This window comes from Bos mutus, chromosome 1 (genome assembly GCF_027580195.1).
Source record: "Bos mutus isolate GX-2022 chromosome 1, NWIPB_WYAK_1.1, whole genome shotgun sequence".
In the NCBI taxonomy this organism is placed as follows: domain Eukaryota; kingdom Metazoa; phylum Chordata; class Mammalia; order Artiodactyla; family Bovidae; genus Bos; species Bos mutus.
The window spans coordinates 140,486,536-140,511,238 of record NC_091617.1 but is presented as its reverse complement, the minus strand read 5'-3'; the positions used below and the strand labels follow the sequence as shown (position 1 = coordinate 140,511,238).

Sequence of the window (24,703 nt, the reverse complement as noted above, 5' to 3'; positions counted from 1 at the left end):
ACTGGAGTGGGCTGTCATTTCCTTCTCTGGGGGATCTTCCCCGCCCAGATATCAAACCCACATCTACTCCATTGCAGGCAGATTCTTTACCACTAGGCCACCTGCGAAAGCCCATAATATACCAGCTATTTCATTTTAAACGAATTAACCCCATAAATATTGGTGTTTGAGCCATCGTTTTGCTTTGATTAAAGAACCTGAACTCATAATCCCCTGAAAATCCACTAATCACTTGGAAAGCCAACGTCAGTGCCTCATTAGCTGCTTTTAGGGCTTCCTGGTTTACCAGTTGGATTGGATTCCTTTCCTCCCACACAGTAACTGACGGTGGGGACTTTCCTGGCTGGCTGCTTTTGTCTTTGCTCTAAGAAGGAAACTAATAAAGGTAGCTGCTCCGTAGCACCTTAGAAGATAGTCAAGCAAGCAGCAAGTCACTTGGACATGTGCCTGGCATCTCCTACGCCCACTCCCTCCCACAGCGTTTACTAAGCACCAGCAGACCCTGTATTCTGGAAAACCGAGGCTTCCTAGTTCTGTCACTTCAATGTTATCTAGTTCCTCTCCTAGCTCTGCTCCAAACTCAACCCCACACTCTGGGGTCAACCGAGCCCCAGACTTGCCTGGAGAGAGGGTCCCTGAGTACGCATGATTGCTCCTCTAGTTTAGTCTGCCCAGGTTCATGGACCTTGAAGCCGGCGCTGTGGAGCCGGCAGCAGAATCTCGAGAGGCAGGCTCTGCTCCTGGTGTTGCCCTTCACAGAGGAGATGGGGGACTGGGGTGGGGCGGTGGGGGTTGGAGGATGGGGGGCAGTTCAGCCGCTTGCCTGAGCCCCACTGCCCTCTGAGTGATGGACTCACACAGAGCAGACTCCAGGCCAGCCTCTGCTTGACTCCTCAACAGATAGGAGGGGAGCCAGTGTTCTTCTGCCCTGTCGATGGCCAGTCAGGACAGATCTGAGGGATTCCTGGACACCTGCTCTTTCTGATGAAAGTGAGTACCTTGTGAGTCCCCAGCACCTTGTGAGCTCCTTGTGAGTCCCCAGTGGGCTTGTCCCCCAAGTTAATTCCTGTTCTCTGAAATATTATCAGCTTTCTTCCCCCATCTATCTAGGAATCTCTAGGAAAACTATAACAACAGCAAAGAAGAATCCTTGGCAACAGTGACACCTCTTTCTGGTCGAGGTAGATTCTATGGGACGCCTGATACTGGAGCAGTTACTCAGCCAGCCACGAGGGGGCAGCAGCCCCAAGTCTCAGAGCATCCCTTCTCGTACATTGGTTGTTCAGTCGCTCAGTCCATTTCTTTGTGACCCCATGGACTGCAGCACGCCAGACCTCCCTGGCCCCCACCGTCTCTTGGAGCCTGCTCAAACTCATGTTCATTGAGTCAGTGATGCCATCCAACCATCTCATCCTCTGTCGTCCCCTTCTCCTTATGCCTTCAATCTTTACCAGCATCAGGGTCTTTTCTAATAAGTTAGCTCTTCGAATCAGGTGGCCAAAGTATTGGAGCTTTAGCTTCAGCATCAGCCCTTCCAATGAATATTCAGGACTGATATCCTTTAGGATTGACTGGTTCGATCTCCTTGCTGTCCAAGGGACTCTTCAAGAGTCTTCCCCAACACCACAACTCAAAAGCATCAGTTCTTCGACTCTCTGCCTTCTCTATGGTCCAGCTCTCACATCGATACATGACTACTGGAAAAACCATAGCTTTGACTATACGGACCTTTGTCAGCAAAGTAATGTCTCTGCTTTTTAAAATGCTGTCTAGGTTGGTCATAGCTTTTCCTCCAAGGAGCAAGCGTCCTTTAATTTCATGACTGCAGTCACCATCTGCAGTGATTTTGGAGCCCAAGAAAATAATACATAAATAATCTTGTACAGAAATTCTTGCATTGTCCCAAGCTTTGAGGATTGTGGAATCCTGAGTGTCAGAAGGGGCTAGGGGTGGGGGTGAGGCAGGGGCTAGATGGGAGGGGACAGTGCAGCTAGTCCACCTCTTCCAACAAGCTGTTGTCCAGCTTGGCCTGGGAGTGAATGGACAGCTCATGAGGCAGCCACTCCCCTTCTGGCTGGGTGTCTGCATGTCCCCATGGCTGCCTAGTCCAAGGAGGCCAGTCGGGACCCTGCTCTGCTCCTTCTGGACAACACGTGGTTAATATTCTGCCTTCTCACCTCCCAGACCAGAACAGCATCTGCTGTAAAATCCTCCTAGGTGGGCAGTGACCTCTCTCGACTTAGACTTTCACCTTTCAGCTCCACACTAGGTGGCCAGCAATTAAGCAGACTGGATGCTTGATCAGCATACATTATAAACCACAAATGCTGACTGCTTCACCTTCTGTCCCATTTCTTTAACTTTATTCCCCATTTCCCTTCTAGCCTCTTAGAAATAACCCACCACGTTCTTTTGCTCAACCATTCCTTCTGACCTGACCCAGTACAGAGGGCAGCCTTAGTGTCCACTGATTGCCCCACAGATTCCCACCTGCTGTCATTTTCAAACGTCTCCCAAATAAAGAAGGTGTCAGAGAGGGTTTCCTGATGGCACAGTGGGTAAGAATCCACCTGCCAAGGCAGGAGACACAGGTTTGATCCCTGATCTGGGAAGATCCCGTATGCCTAGGAGCAATGAAGCCCATGCACCGCCACTACTGAGCCCACGTGTTGCAAGTACTGAAGCCCACGTGCCTTAGAGCCCGTGCACCACAAGACAGGCCACCACAATGAGAAGCCACAGCTGTAAGAAGCCCGCATAGCATGACTGCGGAGTAGCCCTCACTCGCCACAATCAGAGAAAGCCCGAGTGCAGCAATGAAGACCCAGTGTGAGCAAAATAACAATAAAATAAATAAACATTAGAAAAGAAAGTGTCAGAGAAATGTCTGGTAGAAAGAAGTGTATTACAAATTGAAGACATAGGCTTCTGTATGCATTCACAAGTATGGCACTCATGTTCCTAAAACATGGGGTGTGAAAGGCTATTACAGCAATTGGAATGACCCTTCTACAGTGCTGTGTGGGGATCATTAACTGACAGAGGGGTGGAGAGAGTTCAGGGATGGGGCAGGGTGGGCATGAAGCATCGAAGGAAATCACCTGATGCTTGAAGCCAGTGTGCTTATCCACTAAGAGACAGCAGAGACTACGGCCGCAGGCTGACCACTGACGCATCTGTGAAACGGGCAGTTGAGGGCGTGCGGCCGTCAGGGGAGCTGTCGGCTGTCCGCTCCCTGGAGACCCGGGGCTACACGGAGGGCGGGTTCAGCCCGGGAACTTGGCCAGCCGCTGCCGAGCGCGGGTCAGCCGCTCCAGCCGCTCCTTCAGGAACTTCCTCTTGTCTCTGGTGTCGGTGCGCTCCTTCAGCAGCCAGTCGTACTGGTCCTTGTCCTGGAGCAGCTGCAGCATGCTCTTCTTGAGCTGCTCGCCATACGTCCGGAGCACGAAGAACTGGATGATCAAGGGGATGTGGCCGGAGATGCGGGTGCTGACCTCCTGCGAGGAAGGAAGGCGCAGTTCACACAAGGGTGAGGGGCCGCGGCAGCCAGGACACCCTAACTTCAGCACGGCACCCCGGCAGGGACCCAGACCCCGTGGGTGCACAGTCCCCGCTTGGGTTTCAAACCCACCCGCATCCTCTGTGGTCTGGGCAGCACCAGGCTAGGGACCAACCCCCACTCTGGGCTCCCGCCAGCCTCTCCAGACCACTAAATGGTTACTTCTGATGCAAGAGGGCAAAACGTGCCCTAGGAAGGTAAATGCACGGAGTACAGAAAGTACAGCGGACAGGCTTGTGGACAGTCTGTGGGTGGGAGGAATTGAGAGTAGCATTTAAACATATGCATTACCATGTGTAAAATACCTAGCTAATGGAAAGTTGCTATGTAACACATGGAGCTCAACTCCATACTCTGTGATGACCTAGAGGGTAGGATGGGGGTGAGGGAATGGGAAGGAGGTTCAAGACGGAGGGGACATATGTGTATTTACAGATGATTCTTCTTGTTGTATGGCAGAAATCAACACGACATTGTAAGCAATTATCCTCCAATTAAAAATAAATTTAAACAAACCTGCATTTTAAAATCATTTACAACTCTCCCTAAAAGATTCTATAACCTCTTTTTTTTTGTTTTAAATCAAGGCTGAAATTATTTAGCATAAAAGGAGGTGGGCTATCAAAAGCCACAGAAGGGAGCCCTCTGAGTTCTAAGCACGCTGGAAGTCACTTTCAACTTTCCTTTCTCCCTCTTCCTGAGGGAGTCCTTCCTGAGACAATACCTGCTTCCCACCTCACCCACGTCCTCTGCTTCCTTTTGGTCTACTAAAAAAATTATCCAAAGAATAAATTTAATCAGAAAAATGAAAAAAGGCAGACACCCAAATGAACTTTTCGGCCAACCCGATATTAATTTGCTTTACTTGACTATTTTCCTTTGTTTCTGCTGGACTAGGCAAAGAAAGAGATTCTCCCTCTAGACCCTCAAGAAGGCACCCAGCCCTGCTAACATCTTGACTTTATCCAGTGAGGATCATACTTGATAGGAAAAGTAGGGCGTTCTCATTAAAGTCAGGACAGGGCAAGGCTGTCTGCTGGTCTACAGTGGTTTCAAGTCGCACTAAAGGGGCAAGAAAAGTTTGAGATATAAAAACTGGAAAGATCAGGGAAAGTGTAAAACCACCACTGTCTGCAGAGGGATGAATGTTTGTTGGGAAAACTCGGAGAAACAGATGTAAAACCACCACAGACAGTTAAAGGAATCAGCACAGTTGACAAATGTAAGACAACATACAGAAATCTACAAATGAGATGTCATGGAAGAAGAATCTCATTGATAGGAGGTACAAAGATGAGATAAGAAGTAGGAATAAACTCCAGACGTGTGTACCACCTACACAAAGAGAAGTTTAAACACTTTTGAGACTCCCCAAAAGGATATTTAAGAAGGAACATCAGGGGTCTCCTGATGTTCTTGGGTAGGAAATTTAAAGGCACAAAGGTGTCAACTCCTCCACTGCAGGTAGAAATTCTTCTGAGGAAGAAGGACTTTGGCCTGTGGTCTGCAGATTCGGCACCTGCCTGGCTTTCTGCATGGCTTGTCCTACCTACCTTGGACTTGATGAGCCAGCCTCCATAATTGTATAAGCCAGTTCCTTTGTTTATATTTATAGATATAAAACAAGCCCTAGCCTTTCCCTAGATATAATGGTCAGTTTCATGTGTCAGCTTGACTGGGTTGTAGACCCACTTATTCAATGAAACTCTCATGTAGGTATCTCTGTGGAGATATTTTGTAGATGTGGTTAATAGCTCCAATCAGTCAATTTTAAGTAAGTAAAGCTACTATGGACTTGTAGCCTCATTCCTAACACAATTTCTTTGTCTTCATTATGGTTCTTGTTAGACTGTCCTAAGCCTTGCTAGTTGGCATTCTTTCCTGCTTTTGACAATAGCATAGTGCAGAAAATTGTCAAAATTTCTATATTCTATGATTCTGTTTCTTTAAATTGTACTCTTCAAGTATTCTGTAGTCTATTACGAAATATAAGATGTACTATCAGATGACCAGGACAGAAAGCAAGACTCAAAGAATACAAGAGAGAGAGAGAAAAAAAAAAAAGATCATCCTCAAGAATGTGGGTGGGCCTCACCCAATCAGGTGAAGGCTTTAATATGTGTGTATGAGTGTGTGTGTATTACTCACTCTCAAAGGTTCTGCCAGGCAGCACTGGGGGGTGAGCTTGGCTGCAGGAGAAACCAAGGGGGCACAGGGCTGCCCTCGCCTTGCCCTTTACTGGCTTCACACACACCCGTGCACATCCCAAGGTCTGCAGAGTCTGACCGTTTGAGCTTTGTTGCTCAGAGTGTATCCCCATCCAGCAGCATGGCATCCTCCGGGAGCCCGTCAGTAATGCAGAATTGTGCCCCATCTCAGACCTGCCCCGCTACTGCTACATCTGCATCTCTGGAAGATCCTGGAAACATGTGAGCATGGTTGGTGTGAGATGCTCTGCCTGAAGTGATGGAGACATCTGGTAAACCAGGAGGTTGCCATTTGTCTTCTTGTCCAGACTTTCACATCCCTCCGGGCTCTGAGTTATGCATCCTTCCCCAGATGAATTAGATGGACCCTCAAGTTATTTGAAACATAAAGTGCATGTGCTACATTGCTCAGTCATGTCCAACTCTTGTGAAACCCTATGAACTACAGCCTGCCAGGCTGCCCTGTCCGTGGGATTCTCCAGGAAAGAATTCTAGAATAGGTTGCCACACCCTCCTCCAGGATATCTTCCCGACTGAGGCGTTGAACCCACGTCTCTTACATCTCCTGCCGTGGCAGGTGGGTTCTTTACCACTAGTGTCACCTGGGAAGCCCCAAAGGTAGGGTAGCAATCAAAGTACAAGTCTCTGTGAACAGCAGCTTCTCCAGGGCCAGTGGTCACTGCCTTCTACACTTATCCTGCTGAATATTCACAAGAACCCTGGGAGGAGGTAACCACTTTACCTCCTTTTAGAGAGGAAAGCTAAGGCTCAGAGAGGTTAAATAACTTGACTGGGGCCACACAGCCAGCCCAAACCAGATGCAGATGGCTCTAAGTAACAACTCTTTCCATGTCTGATTGAATTGCTCCTACAGAGGCTTACCAAGGGCTGAAAGATGGGGCTGGTGGTCCCCTTACAGGGATAAGACTGAAGAGACAGGCTCTTCATTCTCAGAGACAGAGAATGGATGAGAAGCACTGTCCTGAGACTAGCAGACTCACCTGCTGGTACGCGGTCAGGTGTTGAAAGATCTCATCTGTGGAGGGCTCTGAGACCTGGGATTGGAAGTAATGGTTTGATTTTTTGTTCTTTTCTTCTTCTGCCTCCTTCTCTCTGACCTGTTGCAATGCACGCCGGTACACCTGGTCCTGGCAGTAGACCAACTGCTCCATTTGGAAATGTAGTCGGATGGACTTCTCAGCTTCATTTTCTTGTTCTAATCGAATGTCTTCAATTTTGGACTATAGCAAAGGAGAAACACAACAGAATTTCCATCTAGAAACAAAGCATTGGGTCAGAGGACAATAGCTCCACTGCAAAGGCCACCCCTAGCAGGTGCCATCTAGAAAAGAGCTGGTGGCTTTGGAGCAGCCTTCTGTCCCCACAACAGCTTATCTGGGTAGGGAGTGGGACTTCCTATTCTGGCTGAGGGTCAGAGTTTCCCAGGAAGCCTGAGCCACACAGATGACCAGACCGTGCATCCCCAGGGCCTGGGAACCTGCATGGGCTCTGTTCTCAGGCCTGATTTCCAGCTTTTTTCCTTTTCCCTTTTACAGACTTTTCCATCTGAGGAGGAGAAATATTTTTCTACCAGAGAGCTCACAGGGATAAGATGGGAGCCAGATTCCATCAGTCAAATTGCACATATTCCATGTTCCTGGGGTTTAGAGGAACTGGCTGCCAGAAAGTCAAAGAGGGGACCCTTCACACAGAAAGTTACCTGGACCCCCTGGCTTCACTGAATGCAAGAGTGTGATGCCAAGTGTGGTCCTAAATCTTCTTCTCTATGTTCCTTCTGACTAAGAGGGCACTCTTAGTCCTAGTCTGTAGATGAGGAATCAGAGGCCCAGGCAGGTTAAGAAGCCCCAAGACCTCTGGCTTGCAAAAGGCAGAGCCAGTCTTCCCATCTCTGCTGGGTGCTGGGTCTAAGGTTCGTGTCCCCACCAGATTCATGCATTGAAAGCCTAATCCTCAACAGGATGGAATTTGGAGGTGGGGGGCCTTTGGGAGGTAATTAGGTCATGAGGGTGGGGCCCCCACAAATGGGTTAGTGACCCTCTGAGAAGAGATCCCAGGGACCTCTCTCTCTACCTCTGCCCCCAGCCTCCTGTTTTGTGAAGACGCCAATGAGGCCACCAGCACCTCCATCTGGGATTCCAGTCTCTTGGACTATGAGAAATATTAAGTGTCTGCAGTGGTATTAGCTATGCAGCCCAAGCCAGGACAAGGGGGAGCCCCTGTTCCTAGATCGGACGAGTCGTTCCTATTTGGTTTCCTTGATGAGTTTCCAGGTTCAGGACCAGTCTCTTCAGCTGTAACAGGGTTCCACACTTACTGTGGTTCTCCTCTGTTCCTGTGACTAAATATTTTCCTTCTGAATTGTTTCTTTCTTTCTCTCCCTCTTACTGCCTTTAACGAGACATCATTGCTCATATCTTAAATTCACTATTGATCTTGACTATTTGCTTCTCCAAATACACAATAAAGGTTGAACAGTCTTAATCTAAGAAATCTGTTTTCTAATGTCAGGCCTACATTTTTTTTTTTTAAGTAACTTAATGGTCAGTTTTACCTTGGCAGTTCGGTGGAGGTTGAAAAATTCATTAAAGTGTTTTCCTGAAACATCTGTGAAGGTATTCCGGATTATATCTGGTGAAAGAAAGAAAAGTCAAGTCTTGCTGGAAGGACCCATGACTTCATAAATTGCAAAAAATAAGAGGGTAAAACAACAGAAACAGTTCCCTGCCTCCCTCTTCCCCACCCCCAATCTTCTCTTTCTTTCTGAAGGAAGAAGGTGTGCTTTCTTACTCAAAAACATCCTGGAGGAATTTTAAAAATCTATATGTCCACTGAAATATTTATCTGATGTTTACATTTTCTTCCCAAGTATAAATAGTTGCAAAGAATGCAATTTCTGTTATTATAAATACATTAATATTTATAGTAAAACACATCACTTTTTAAAATACATCAATGGAATCAAAATAGCTCTGTTATCCATTTGAAACAAATAGGTGAACAAACTCTCATTTCAATCAGAAAACTTACATTATTTCATTTTTGAAACTGATGTCTCCACTTGACTTCCTCACAGAATGTTATCTTAGTGTGATGTACAGTATCTTTATGCTTGGAAATTTTTTTTGGCTACACTGTGAGGCATGTGGGATCTTAGTTCACTGACCAGGGAGTGAATCCTCGCCCCTGTGATGGAAGTGCAGAGTCCTAACCACTGGACCAGTGCTAACCACTGGCTGCTATGCTTGGAAATCTTTTGGCTACATATCACATTTTTCTAAACAGAAATAGGTATATATAGACTTTTTAATGTTTTCTGAAGAATTTTCAGAAAGCCTTGAAGCATTACACAAGAATTTTCTTTAGGACTGACTGAAGAATGCACAATTGATCATCAAGACACAATTACAGATTCTGGTTTGTAGTTATTAAGCCTGAAGGTAAAATTTAGTTAGAAATACCAGGGAAGCCACCTGGACTTCCTTGGTGGCTCAATGGATAAGAGTCCACCTGCCAACGCAGGGGACGCAAGTTCAATCCCTGGTCCAGGAAGATCCCACAAGCCGAGGAGAAATTAAACCTGTATACCACAACCACTGGGCCCATGAGCCTCACCTACTGAGCCCACGTGCTGCACCTACTGAAGCCCACAGGCCCTAGAGCCCGCGCTCCTCAACAAGAGAAGCCACCCAAATGAGAAGCCCGCTCACGGCAACTGGAGAGTAGCCCCCGCTCGCGGCTACTGAGAAAGACTGTGCACAGAAGGGAAGACCCTGTGCGGCCAAAAGTAAATAAAAGGGCAAAGTAAACAAAAAAGAAATACGTGTCTTATCAACTGTGAAAAGGCTGTCCTCCCTTCACCCCTACGAGTTCACGGATCCTCAAGATTGCGACTCGATGCTAAAATGAGACAGTTGAAGCCTGAGTGAGGAGGGTGTCAGCCAAGGAGATGACAGAAAAGAGATTCAGTAAGCTCAGAGCAGTAAACAGGAAACCAGGGAGCGAAGATTCTCGAGGTGAAGGGGGTGCTGAGTACTGCGGGGGACTGTGCGTCTCCTCCACAGTGCCCACTTGGCTTGCGGTCGGCACGTGACCACAGTGACACCGTCTCAGGCTCATGCCGCACTTTAGAGGCACAGCCCACTCCCATCATGTGCAGCTGTTTAGTCAACCTTACTTCTCAGAGATTTCGAATAAACAATAGTGTTTTGAGATTGTAAAGTATGCAAAGTGGTGGAGTAGAGGGAGGTGAGGTATGATAAGAAACATACATCTGGTTCTTGTCCCTGGTTCCTAACACAGAGCTCTTAAACCCCTTAGAATATCCTGGGTGACGGGCGCATCGCTTGTTCTAACAAGGTGGCCCTAGACAGCTTCAGGATGGGGCTGGTCACCAGAAAGACCAAGCCTTTGATTAGAAGCCTGGAACTTCCAACCCAGCTTCCCCCTTCTCCCCAACTTCTGGGGGCTAGGGGAAGGGCTGGAGATTGAATTAAAAATTGATTATGCTCCCATGGGATAATTGATTGTGTGTGTGTGTGTGTGTGTGTGTGTGTTAATAGCTTAGTTATGTCCGACTCTTTGTGACCCCACGGACTGTAGCCCTCGGGGCTCCTCTGTACATGGAATTCTTCAGGCAGGAATACTGAAATGGGTTGCCATTCCCTTCTCAAGGGGATCTTCCTGATGCTGGGATCGAACCCAGGTCTCCCTCATTGCAAGCAGACTCTACCATCCGAGCCACCAGGGAAGCTGTATAATTGATTATACCTTCATAAAAACCCTTAATGACCAGGCTCAAAGATAGCCAGGCTGGTGAACATGACCACATGCCGAAAGGGTGGTCCCGCCGTCTCCACTCCTCCAACAGACGCACTTGTGACCCGCCCACATCACACACTATGCATATCGTTCATCTGCAACCTTTCACTGCAAACTTTCGTTGCAAACTTGCAATCTTTCATATCCAACACCAGTAAACTGGTGTGTGTGTGTGTGCTCACTCAATCTTGTCCCATTCTTTGTGACCCCAGGACTAATCTCTGCCAGGCTCCTCTGCCCATGGGATTCTCCAGGCAAGAATACTGGAGTGGGTTGCCATTCCCTTCTCCAGGTGAACTTCCCGACCCTGGGATGGAAGCCCCATGTCTTTTGCGGCTCCTGCATTGGCAGGCAGATTCCTTACCACTGAGCCACCTGGGAAGCCCCAGTAATAAACTGGTAAAGGTAAGCAAATCCTTTATAGCAAACCAGTAAAGTAGAGTATGCTCCTGAGTTCTGTGAGCTGTTTCAGCTGAGTATGGAATCCCAGGAGTGGGTGGTGGGAACTGTGACTTATAGCTGGTCACTCAGCAGTACAGGAGTCTCAGACACGGAGCTGCCATCCACAGAGGCGGGTCTTGTGAGCTGAACTATGGGTCTATGTGAACTCTAGGCAGTTAGTGTCAGAAGGGGAATGAATTGTTGGACACCCAGTTACAGTCTGGAGAAGACTGGTTGGGTTGCTTGTGTTGGAAAACACCCCAGCAGGAGGTACTGGCTTTGACCTTCTCCTAGAAAAATTGATAAAATGCCTAAAGTAAAACCAAGAACCCACCTGTCACCGTGTGCAGCATGTCCACAGCAGGCTCTTCCAGAACTCTGACCTGCTTTTTTATGATGGTCTCAAACGTCTTGTAATTCACAAACCCTGGCAACTCTCTGCCACGATACCGATTTTCAAATTGCTTGATTTCTTTACGTATGGCTTCATAACCTACAGAAGGAAAGGATAGCTCTGAATTATTTTGCAGAAATAACCTTGCTGGTTTGGCTGAACACAGTAGCATTCTGACCTTCCTGAAAATACAGAGGAGCAAGAAAAAAAATCAAATCTGATTTTCAAATTGAAAAAGATTCAAGGATTGCAATAAAGAAACAGATTTTGAGATAACTGTCCTTAGTCATCTCAAGATGGCATGTGTAAAGCCAGGGAAGGACACTGAAAAATAGCAAATGCAGAAACTTACTAAGACAGTTTAAAAAAATTTTGGCTGCACACCACAGCATGTGGGATCTTAGTTCCTTGACCAGGAACTGAACCAGGGCCCCCTGGTTCAGCTGGACTCCACCTTCAGCATTGGAAGGTGGAGTCTTAACCACTGGACCACTGGGGAAGTCCCAAGACATATTCTGGAAAAGGTAACTTGAGTAGGAAATTTGGTAAGTCAAATTTGATTTTGTAAAGAAAACTGTGTCATAGAATACTATGACCTGCAGACACTTTAAAAAACAGAAATGGAGACTTTCCTGGTGGCCCAGTGGTTAGGACTCTGTGGGCATAGTGCAGGGGGCGAGGGTTTGATCCCTGGTCGGGGAGCTAGCATCCCACATGCCCCTCGAGGTGGACCCACTTAAAAAAAAATAAAGAAATGACCGTAAGGCCAGCTGGAGTCAGTGACTCAGCATATATTCCCAGGTTGCAGTAGGAGTAAAATGTATTTATAAACCAGAGGGATAATACAGTTGGATTATTAATGTGATATGTTATCACTGTTTACCACATAAAGCACTTAATTTTTTCTCTATATTCTTGGAATTCTTTTTACTCTAAACAAACTAGGGTGTGAAGAACCTCCTTCATGGGGTGGGGGGAGGATGATTCAGAAGGACTAAGGTTCCTTCTTTTTGAAGAACTAACCAGGGATGGTAGCCTGGTTACCCTCTTTTGGTTAGGAGATACTTTCTGAAAGGCATTTAAAAAAATTAAGATTTAATTGGCATACCATAAATTCACCATTATTAAAGTATATATTTATTATATTCACAAAGTGGTGCAAACATCACCACTATCTAATTCTCAAGCATTTCCACCACCCCAGGGAACCCTGTTTCCATCAGCACTCATTCCCCATTCCCTCTATCCAGCCCCTGAAACCACTAATCCACTTTCTATTTCTATGGACTTGCCTGTCTTGAACATTTCATGTAAATGGAACTGTATATCCTGTGGCCTTTTGTGTCTCACTTCTTCCACTTAGCATAAGGGCCACTCTAGTACGTGTGAGATGGGATTTAACTTGCATTTCTGATGGCTAACAATATTGTGCATCTTGTCACGTGCTTATTAGCCATGTGTGTGCGGGTGCTCAGTTGTGTCTGACTCTTTGCCACCTATCATGGACTGTAGCCCCTGAGGCTCCTCTGTCCGTGGGATTTCCCAGGCAAGAATCCTGGAGTGGGTTGCCATTTCCTCCTCTACGGGATCTTCCCAACCCAGGGAGGAAACTCATGTCTCCTGCATTGGCAGGCATATTCTTTACCACTGACCACTGGGAAGACAATCTTATTAGCCATACCTGTATATTTTTTCTTTTTTTTGAGGAATGTCTATTCCAATCCTTTGTCCATCTTTAAATTGAATTATTTCTCTTTTTGTTGTTGAGCTGTAAGAGTGCTTCACATATTATAAATACAAGTGAGTGAGTACTAAGTCACTTTAGTTGTGTCCAGCTCTTTGTGACTCTATGGACTGTAGCCCACCAGGCTCCTCTGTCCAGGGGATTTTCCAGGCAAAAATACTGAAGTGGGTTGCCATTTCCTTCTCCGGGGGATCTTCCAGAACCAGGGATCAAACTCACAACTCTAGGTCTCTTGCATTGCCAGGCAGGTTTTTTACCACTAGCACCACCTAGGAAGTGAAGTCCTATAAAGACTAGACCCTTATCATATACATGCTTTTTAAATACTTTCTCCAGTTCTGTGGAATGTCTTTCCATTTTCTTGATCGTGTTCCTGGATAGTGTTCTTTGATATGCACACAACTTTTAAATTTTGATGAAATCCAATATATCATTTTTTCCCTTGTATTGCTTCTGCTTCAGGTGTCCTAGCTGAAGAGACCACTACCTAATCCCAAGGTCACAAAGTTTTAAATCTATGCTTTCTTCTAAGAGTTTTACAGGTTTGGCTTGCACACTTTGGTTTTTGATCCATTTTGAGTTTATTTTTGGATAGGAGGTGCAGTAGGGGTCCAAATCAATTCTTACATTTGGACACCCAGTGATATGGAACTGATCATTTGTTGGGAGGAATGTATCGTTTTAAAAAATGAGCCATTTTTCTCACAGGCTGTCTGCCATAAGCACTTTTGCCATAAAAACCTGGCCAGGCAATGCCACGAGGGAGCTTCTGGAAGCCAAAGATTGTTGTTTTCTTTGAAAGGGGTTAGCATGGTGCTCCCCCTCCCCGACATAAGAACACGCTGCACAGCAGGTGTACAACTCTCCGCTCACGGACTTGGCTTCTGTAAGCAGCACAAGGGGATGACAGAGGATGAGGTGGCTGGGTGGCATCACAGACTCAATGGACATGAGTTTGCGCAAACTCTGGGAGATCGTGAAGGACAGAGGAGCCTGGTGTACTGCAGTCCTTTAGGCTTCTTAAAATAGTAAAAAAAATTTCAAATCACATTTTCTACTTTTCTTAGACTCTTGAGGATTTGATGATGCAAGGTGGTACCCAAGATGCTGCTGTATTTTCTTTTCGCCACTGCAACTATAAGGGCTTCCCAGGTAGCACAGTGGTAAAGAATCCACCTGCCAACCTGGAGACATGGGTTTGATCCCTGGGTTGGGAAGTTGCCCTGGAGGAGGAAATGGCAACCCATTCCATTAATCTTGCCTGGGAAATCCCACGGACAGAAGAGCATGGCAGGCTATAGTCTGTGGGGTTGCAAAGCGTCGGATGACTGAGCAACTAAACAGTGACTATAAGATCCATTACAGGACACGTCAGGTTTCAAGGCCTCAGTGGATTACCCACTGAATTATTTCAGGGGCAGCACCACTGGGAACACAAAGGGCATGACATACATGGCAGGCTCACCTGCTCCCTGTTGAGGGAAAACTGAGTCTTCTAAGAGTCATGACTGGCATGGGCCATTGAACCTGCATCTTCTCTCCAGGTGTCCTCTGAAGTCTGAACCTGATGCTTGCTGGCCTGAGTTCAGGGACTTGAAACAGCACATGTGGCTTTCACGCTGCCGAGTCCTTACTCTGACCGTCTTTGGCCACCGTCATCACGCACCTCCCCCAGCCTTGGACTCAGCTCAACTTGACATGTTTACCGTGGTGCCTCAGACTCACCTTTTTCGAAATTTTTCTCAACCACAGCACTCCATTTGGAGAACTCGGCTCGTACTTTGGTAAACAGTCGGGAGTCATACTGCTCCACGAATTCCTCGCCTTCTATTGTTGAGATGATCTCTTTATTAAATGTATCAATTTTCTGCCAAGAAGAAAAAAAAGAATCAGCAGAGATATTCCAAACAGAGCAAGGGAGTTTGGCAGTCGTGTGCATGGGTGAGTCCCTCTTTGCTGTCTCTCAGGCCAGATGGGAGGACAGGAGAGAAGAAGCTTGGGCAGCAGACAACCCCAAACTCCCCTCACAGCCTGGGGGGTCCCCAGTGAGGGAACGCACTTGAGGAAGAGCCAATAGCACGCATGGGGTGGTCCACCACTCCCTGCCCGCCTTCTAACTCCGGGCCCGTTTTGGTGCTAAGTGGGCAGAATGCGTTTGGATCAGCTTTAGGGAAGTGAAGACAGATGAGCGTGACGCCCACAATCCCTGTGGACAATGATGTACGACTCCCCGGCTCGGCACCACTGGCAGTCCTCACCTCTATCAGACAGAACATTTTCTCACTTTCTTCTTCTGGGATGTCCTTGCCATACTTCTGTAACTCCTCTGTTATTCTCTGGTGAGTCTCCTTTATTTGATTTTCCAACAGGGGCAGAGTTTTCTGAGAAAAACAACAGAAAGACATAAATATGAAGAGGGAATGAGCTGTGGTTGGCGATGGGGAAGGGCTAGGGTTAGGCCAGTGCTTGCAAGAAGCTCATTTTTAATTAGGCCGGGTGGGTGGTTTATCAGCATCCCACCCAACATGTGATCCTCTGACAGGCAATAGCCACACCCCCTGGGAGCATCCCAGGCCACATCCACAGCCCCTGAATCTGAGCCCACATCTTAACAAGATGTCCAGGCGGTCCATGTGTGTCAACATGGTTTAGCTCTGCACTTGCAAGACTCTGTTCAGCTCTGCGTGCACTTACACAAATGTGCATGATGAGTTCACTGGTCAGTCTTTCTGCCAGGCAGGGGATAGTGGCCTTCCCTTCCTCCAGAAGGTCCCTGCAAGAGAAGACAACATTCATGTCCACCTGGGTCTAGCCAGAAAACGCAGGTTGGCTCTCTGTCACTGGGGAAAGCCAAAGTAAGTGCAGTTACTTCCCACTGGATGGCATGTCCTGCAACTGGATCACACAGAATCATGACTGAATTTTTGTAATGTTGCATATTTCGAAAATGGTATAGAATGATCCCTTCCAGCTGATACATTAAATGTGTCTTATGACACCTGACTACAAATGGTCTTTATAAAAATTCACATATCACCTACAGATATGTTTCCATAACATGCACATACCCTTCTGTATACACAGTGCATTGGTATTGGGCTTCATGAAAATATATTGACAGATATTTACACAGGTGCATGGATGAAGCCTGAACTGGGGGACCCACCCTTCTCCAAAATGACAACTTAAACCATGAGCTGCTTGGGGAAGGAGATCAAGCCCTCCTCTCACTCTTTCCAAATATGTGTTTGTAGAGTGAGCTACTACACAGTTTTCCACATGTTAAAGGACTTTTTAGGATGAAGGGCAGCCAGGAAACATGAGTTCACACACATCTTTGCAAGAGTACACTCATACCTAAGTTTCAGCTTCTGTACCTGTCTAATTTTTTAATTGTGGGAAAATATACATAAAATTCACCACTTTAATAATTTGTAAGTGCACATGTGTGAGCTAAATCACTTCAGTTATATCTGACTCTTTGTGACCCCATGGAAGGTAGCCCAACCAGGCTCCTCTGTCCGTGGGATTCTCCAGGCAGGAATACTAGAGTGGGTTGCCATGCCCTCCTCCAGGGGATCTTCCTGACCCAGGGATCAAACCTGCATCTCCTGCATTGGCAAGTGAGTTCTTTACTCACAAGTGGGGAGTGCCACTTGCGAAGCCTGTAGGCACACATTCAGTGGTATTAAGTACAATTACATTGATGTGTGACCATCACCACCATCTACCTCCAGAAACAGCTCATCTTCCCCACCTGAAACTCTGTCCCCATTAAACATCTCTCCACCCCCTCCCCCAGGTCCTGTCTCTATGAATTTACCCCTTTAGGGACCTTGTATTAGAGGAATTATACAGTGCTTGTCTTTTCATGACTGGCTTATTTCACTGAGCGTATTGCCCTCAAGGTACAGCCGTGTTATAGCAGGTGCTAGAATTTTCTTCCTTTCTAAGGCCAAATTCTATTCCACTGTGTGGATAGAATTTTTTTAATCCATTTTGGATAAACATTGTGTTTATCTATCAGTGGTCACTCAGCTTGCTTCCATGTTTTTTTTTAGCTATTGTGAATAATGCTCCTATGAACACAGGACTGCAAGGATCTCTTCTGAATTATGTGTCTCTGCAGGCTTCTGGGAACATCAAATATGATAATGTTTACAAAGGACATGCGTCTCCTCCCACATACACATGTGCACACACAAGGGATCTCAGTGAATGTGTCATTTTTTCCTCAACGTCCTATAAGAATCTTTTTATTGGCATCTCCTTGGCACAGCACTATAATGGTTGCTAGCACTGTGATCTCTTACTCTAGTTTGTCCACACAAATCCCATGATTTTCAACATGTACATTCCACAGTCTTCACAATTAAAAACAAATCTGTGCTGAACATGCTTTAGGGGACATTACTGAACACATCTCTGATTGCTTGCCTGTGTGGAATTCCTAGAAATGGAACTCAGCCTTAGGGACACCTGTGTGATCTCAGCACACGCCATTGGCAGCGGAGATGCAAGCCCACACCCCTCCTTTCCCACCAACTCTACACCTTCTCATTATTTCAAAATAACCAATTTATCAGTATCATCCTTTTTTTAAAAAATTTCATTTTTGGCATCAGGGTTAGAAAGGCCTTTATCCTGGGATTATTAATTCTCCGCCTATATTTTCTTATGAGAAGTGGTACTTTCTTTGTACTTAATTTTAAACTTCCACTGATATTTATTCTGGTATCCCATGTTAAGTAAGGACAAATTTAATCTTTCCCAACTATTAAATAATTATTTCAGTGCCACTGATTGATAATGAAACTGACAAAAGCCCAGGAATTTGAAGTGCCACGTTTATCACAGACCAAATGTATGTACTTGAGCCTACTTCTGGGTTTTCCACTTTGTTTCCATCCTGTTACACTTACATTTATATTCTGTTTCCAGAACTATAATAAGTTATTGCAAAAAGTCTCCGCTTTCTTCTGAAGTTTTAGATTTATTCTTTGGCTACTTTGTGAATTCCTCCTTTACTCTTCCAGGCAGATTCCCCATGATCACAGTAAAGGAACAGACACACACGGATACTCTCAACAGCCAACCTTGGACAGCATGCATTTCTCCTGTGAGGAAGGAGGTCCTTAATTTCAGTTCTCCCTGGGAAAGCTGCATGCACATACCTGAAATGTGCGTGATCCTCGAAGAATATCCGCTCTCTCTGCAGAGCCTTGTCCAGGCTCATCCGATGCTTGATGTCCTGCTGGCCACGGCACTTGACGATCATGTAGCCCTTCTTCAGGTGGAAAACCAGGTTTCTCACCACGTCCACGACCTTGTCTTCCGTGCCTTTGTCTACCAGATCGGGCTTTGTCAAGATCCCTGCAATCCAGAGACTCTGGTTACAGAATGTTCACATCTTCGCAGGGTGAGAAGTAAGGTCAGCTCTCCTCCTGGGGAGCGAGGTCCCCTAGCCCTGGGCTTGCTCCCACGCTGCTTGGGGCAGACAATGCAGCTTGCCTAGTGAAGGTGCGAGGCTCAGCCCCTCTGTGCTCCTTAAGTTCACTTCACCAAGACCTTGGCTCTCATGCCAGAGAGACAGCAGCGTGTAATGGCCCATTACGTTCCTCCTGTTCAGCAAAGGAGTTCACTCTCATGCAATGGGTCTCAAACTTCCCTGTACAACAGAGCCACCTTAAGGCCCCGCTCCAGAGATTTTGATTCAGCAGATTTGGTAGGATCAAGGGACTTGCATTTCTAAAAATTCTTCAGTTAATATTGGTGCAGGTGGGGCCTGGCTCACACTTGGGAAAATAAGGGTCTGACCAGGATCAGCTAGGTCATTTGCAGGACCCAGTGCAAAATGAAAATGCAGAATGCCTGTTTAAACAAGTATTGCAAGATGGCAGCATCAGAACACTGCCCCGAGCACGGACCCATCTGTATGTGAGGCCCCGTGCGGTTGTCCAGCCCAGGATTAACTCTGAGGTTTACTGTGCCCACTTGTAGCCGCAGCCCTGGCTGAGAGATTCTCATCCCAGGCAGGATGGGCAGCAGGACAAGCAAAGAATGAGAACCTGCAGCTAAGGATGGTGGAGCAGAATGTGGAAGGGACTGACGGCATCACTGGTATGCAGGTGAGTAGCCTCTGCCCAGACTTCTTGTTAGGTGTGAAAATAAATTGCTGTTTGTTTCAGCCACTCTCCTCAGGCTCTCTGCTCTTTACAGCCAAATGCATTTTTTCAAACATAACATTTTAACCATTTTTACATGCGCATTTAAGGTGCATGAAACACTTTCACGTTGTTGGGCAACCTTGACCACTATTCATCTTCAAAACCTTTTCCTCTTCCCCAGCTGAGACTCTGTAACCGCCAAACACTAACTCCTATTTCTCCCTTCCCCCACTTGACTTCCTGTCTATGAACCTGACCACACTAGGTCCCTCATATGAATGAGGTCATGCAGTATTTGTCCTTTGGCACTGGCTTATGTCACTGAGCCCAGTGTCTTCAAGGTTCATCCTCATTGTAGCAGGTGTCAGAATGTCCCTCCTTTTTAAGGTTGGATACTATCCCACTATCCCAAGATAATCACGATTGTATGATCACTCACCTAGAGCCAGACATCCTGGAATGTGAAGTCAAGTGGGGCTTAGAAAGCATCACTACAAACAAAGCTAGTGGAGGTGATGGAATTCCAGTGGAGCTATTTCAAATCCTGAAAGATGATGCTGTGAAAGTGCTGCACTCAATATGCCAGCAAATATGAAAAACTCAGCAGTGGCCACAGGACTGGAAAAGGTCAATTTTCATTCCAATCCCAAAGAAAGGCAATGCCAAAGAATGCTCAAACTACCTCACAGTTGCACTCATCTCACGCACTAGTAAAGTAATGCTCAAAATTCTCCAAGCCAGGCTTCAGCAATATGTGAACTGTGAACTTCCAGATGTTCAAGCTGGTTTTAGAAAAGGCAGAGGAACCAGAGATCAAATTGCCAACATCTGCTGGATCATCGAAAAAGCAAGAGAGTTCCAGAAAAGCATCTATTTCTGCTTTATTGACTATGCCAAAGCCTTTGACTGTATGGATCACAATAAACTGTGGAAAATTCTGAAAGAGATGGGAATACCAGACCACCTGACCTGCCGCTTGAGAAACCTATATGCAGGTCAGGAAGCAACAGTTAGAACTGGACATGGAACAACAGACTGGTTCTAAATAGGAAAAGGAGTATGTCAAGGCTGTATATTGTCACCCTGCTTATTTAACTTCTATGCAGAGTACATCATGAGAAATGCTGGGCTGGCAGAAGCACAAGCTGGAATCAAGATTGCCGGGAGAAATATCAATAACCTCAGATATGCAGATGACACCACCCTTATGGCAGAAAGTGAAGAGGAACTCAAAAGCCTTTTGATGAAAGTGAAAGTGGAGAGTGAAAAAGTTGGCTTAAAGCTCAACATTCAGAAAACGAACTTCATGGGAAATAGATGGGGAAACAGTGTCAGACTTTATTTTTTTGGGCTCACTGCAGATGGTGACTGCAGCCACAAAATTAAAAGACGCTTACTCCTTGGAAGGAAAGTTATGACCAACCTAGATAACATATTCAAAAGCAGAGACATTACTTTGCCAACAAAGGTCCGTCTAGTCAAGGCTATGGTTTTTCCAGTGGTCATGTATGGATGCGAGAGTTGGATTGTGAAGAAAGCTGAGCGCCGAAGAATTGATGCTTTTGAACTATGGTGTTGGAAAAGACTCTTGAGAGTCCCTTGGACTGCAAGGAGATCCAACCAGTCCATTCTAAAGGAAATCAGCCCTGGGTGTTCTTTGGAAGGAATGATGCTAAAGCTGAAACTCCAGTACTTTGGCCATCTCATGCAAAGAGTTGACTCATTCAAAAAGACTCTGATGCTGGGAGGGATTGGGGGCAGGAGGAAAAGGGGAAGACAGAGGATGAGATGGCTGGATGGCATCACTGACTCAATGGACATGAGTTTGAGTGAACTCCAGGAGTTGGTGATGGACAGAGAGGCCTGGCGTCCTGCGGTTCATGGGGTCGCAAAGAGTCAAACACGATTGAGCGACTGAACTGAACTGAACTATTCCACTGTGGGCTTCCTTGGTAGCTCAGCTGGTAAAGAATCTGCCTGCAATGCAGGAGATGGGGGACACACGGGTTCAATCCCTGGGTCAGGAAGATCCTCTGGAGAAGGGAATGGCAATCCACTCCACTATTCTTGCCTCAGAAATCCCAAGGACATCGAAGCTAGGAGAGCTACAGTCCATGGGGCCACAAAGAGTCAGACATGACCGAGTGACTGACAATTTCATTCTTCTTACCTATGGTCCTGTCTCCTTGGGGGTCCACCTCCTGAGCCATGTGCAGCGCCTCTGTGGTAGCGATGTCCACGTTAGCAGGGACCACCACCAAGTTGATGGTCTCCTGCCTAAGGATATACTTCCTGATGAGAGACTTGATCTGTAAGAAAATTAGAGGGTCTGAGAGTTGAGACAGGTCCTGACCTTGTACTTGCTTCTGGCCTTCCAAGTCCCAGAGGTATTTCTTCCAAGAAGCAAACACAGAAATGAGCTGACAATACAAGTCAGGAAAACTACATTTTCTGAGGGAACACTATGAGGTTTTAACTCATGAGTCATCTGCCAAGACCTCAAATCTGAAGGTCACAATGAAAAATAAGATGCCAAAAGAATTGCTTGATATTCCCTAAATCTTTAATCCACAGGGTGAGATTCACTGATACAGGAATATCATTATATTTGCTCCTAATGCTCCTTCTTCCCACATAAAACCCCTTCCTAATGCATGCAATTTAGATATGGCATAGAGTATAACTATAACCAAAAATGAGTCACTGCATAAAACACAAATAAAATGCTTTCCCAACTTTGCCTCTTCCCATAGAAGCTTCCATCCAACTTGGTGGAGTAATTTTGACCAATGCATGCTCCAAATTCCCCACCTCCCCATACCCACTCCTCAAGCTTGGTCTTGGACTCACTGATGCTCTAATGCAGCCCCTCCCCGCACAAGACCTGGGCCAGGATGGAGCCTGAAGTTTCACCTGATATTCAATGTCGGGTGGCTGGTTGCCCACAGCAACCCTGGTAATGCCAGGAAGGTCTATCAGGGTCAGATCTGGGACGTGAGGGGAGCTGACCTCCAGACTAATCAGCTCATGACTGATCCCCGTGCCTTCCCCAGCGATGGCAATCTGGGCTAGAGAAGAGGAGAAAGAAAAACGGAATAGAGCTTGGGATGGAATATCTCATTACAGTGAATCTTCTGAAGGCAACGCCCACCTGCTGTGATTCAACAGTAAGGCATATTTGGAGCAGATTCATTTCTCCAAAACAAAAAGGGACATCAAAGGATAATCCCATATTTGCATTGCCAGTGGCCAGAATAGTCTGCAGAGAGAACTAGTGAGAACACCTCTGTAGGTGACACCCATCTGAACCAGTCTTAACCTGGCAGAGCAGGTAAGTTCTTCCTGGTGCCACACCTAAATTCCTCCCATTGATCCACTAGGAACTTAACAAAGAGGTAAAATGAAAACAAATAAAAATAAATGGTGACTCCTAAAACATGACCTGGAAAGTTATGGGTGGTGGTACATGCTTGTTTCAGGTAAGCTGAGCATTAGCTGTTGATATTCCATTAAGAGATTTAATTCTGTCCCTTCCTCCATAATAATAAAAATTTCAAGATAAGAGTTTATTTCATCAAACTTTTAGCTAATACCAGTTGACTATTTTATACATCCGGAATGTCTTTTTGGTATGCTTTATATTGGTCAAGAATGTAGAAGGAAATAATAGTAACAATGTTATATGTAGCACAATCTGCTAATTCTGCCCCCCACCCCACCAAATCCATTTCCCAGAGATGCGGTCATATAAAATTGTCTGGCCCATGGGATAGATGTGAAGATGCTATGTGTAACTTCCAGAAATATGCTTAAGACAGGGATAGGTCCTTTGCCAACAACTAGCTGGCAAGAATGGGCACTTGACTAAATGATAAGGGGGCCTTGGGAGCAGAGGCCACACAGAGTGTAGGAATGAGACAGGAGTCTGGGTTCATAACCTTGGAACCCTTACATCAGCTCTGAGAGACATAAAACTGACATTGTTTAAACCACTGTGTTAGTAACTTGCTTGCACAAATGGCTTCTATACTCCTTCCCATCTCCATATGAACGCTGCTTTATAGAAAGAATGCCACTTCTCCCATCAAGAGAGTTTGCTTCTTGAAAGTGGGCCTGAGTACATTCATTTCTTTGGGTAACAGGTTGTCACAAAATGTATTCCAGTAGACACTGAAAGGTGCTTACACATCAGAGCTTCAAACTCAGGTCTCTTGGTACTTGGAACCCTTCTACCAACATGTTAAAGAACCCAACCCAGTCACCTGGGGGGGACAGGCCACTGTCAGACCATGGGAAGGTCTGGTCATTCCAGTCGAGGATTGGGTGGGTACCCGAGGTCATCCTAGACTGTTGGCCCCAGCCAAATCATCCTAGAGGAAAAGAATTGCCCAGCTGATCCTTTGAATCACAGGAAATAAACTGTTCCAAGCCATTAGGTTTTGAGATTGTTTTGTTACACACCAAGGACTAACTGATACACACTAATTTTGCATTTTCTGCAGGCAACCTAATCCCAACAAACACACAATAACATTTTCATGATAACATTATTTAATTTTTACACAACAGCCAATAAATGGTAGTTAGTACTTCCACTTTTATAGAGTCAAATCCATTCTTTCCTACTGCTGGATATCAGTTCATACCATTTTTGTATCTTCCCCAAATTACTAGAACTTAATTATGTGACATACTAGGAAGAAATTAAAGTCAATAAGGGAAAATTGCTTACTCATCTCACTCACACTTAGCAGCAACTAAGTATATCACTACTTTGTCCCTATCTACATGGGAAATAGATGGGGAAACAGTGGAAACAGTGTCAGACTTTATTTTTCTGGGCTCCAAAATCACTGCAGATGGTGACTGCAGCCATGAAATTAAAAGACCCTTACTCCTTGGAAGGAAAGTTATGACCAAACTAGACAACATATTCAAAAGCAGAGACATTACTTTGCCAACAAAGGTTCGTCTAGTCAAGGCTATGGTTTTTCCTGTGGTCATGTATGGATGTGAGAGTTGGACTGTGAAGAAGGCTGAGCGCCAAAGAATTGATGCTTTTGAACTGTGGTGTTGGAGAAGACTCTTGAGAGTCCCTTGGACTGCAAGGAGATCCAACCAGTCCATTCTGAAGGAGATCAGCCCTGGAATTTCTTTGGAAGGAATGATGCTACAGCTGAGACTCCAGTACTTTGGCCACGTCATGCGAAGAGTTGACTCATTCAAAAAGACTCTGATGCTGGGAGGGACTGGGGGCAAGAGGAGAAGGGGACGACAGAGGATGAGATGGCTGGATGGCATCACTGACTCGATGGACATGAGTCTGAGTGAACTCTGGGAGTTGGTGATGGA

The 24,703-nt window shown here is 46.0% G+C and overlaps 1 protein-coding gene across 5 annotated transcripts in view; it reads right to left on the bottom strand.

Moving 5' to 3' along the window:
• Positions 1-1,970: 1,970 nt before the first annotated feature.
• Positions 1,971-24,703, bottom strand: part of LOC102273400 (interferon-induced GTP-binding protein Mx1) — a 33,274-nt gene continuing 10,541 nt past the window's right edge. For 2 of the 5 annotated variants that reach the window (XM_005893017.3, XM_070376461.1), the window contains exons 5-14: positions 22,265-22,419; positions 21,522-21,660; positions 18,359-18,557; positions 15,879-15,957; positions 15,443-15,565; positions 14,910-15,051; positions 11,381-11,539; positions 8,339-8,415; positions 6,768-7,007; positions 1,971-3,497 (exon numbers count right to left, since the gene is read on the bottom strand). In XM_005893017.3, the coding sequence (XP_005893079.2) occupies positions 3,267-3,497; positions 6,768-7,007; positions 8,339-8,415; positions 11,381-11,539; positions 14,910-15,051; positions 15,443-15,565; positions 15,879-15,957; positions 18,359-18,557; positions 21,522-21,660; positions 22,265-22,419 (1,544 nt within the window). In that variant the 3' untranslated portion in view covers positions 1,971-3,266. The remainder of the gene's footprint in view (positions 3,498-6,767; positions 7,008-8,338; positions 8,416-11,380; positions 11,540-14,909; positions 15,052-15,442; positions 15,566-15,878; positions 15,958-18,358; positions 18,558-21,521; positions 21,661-22,264; positions 22,420-24,703) is intronic. The other 3 variants (XM_005893018.3, XM_070376455.1, XM_070376451.1) reach the window with 3 other exon arrangements.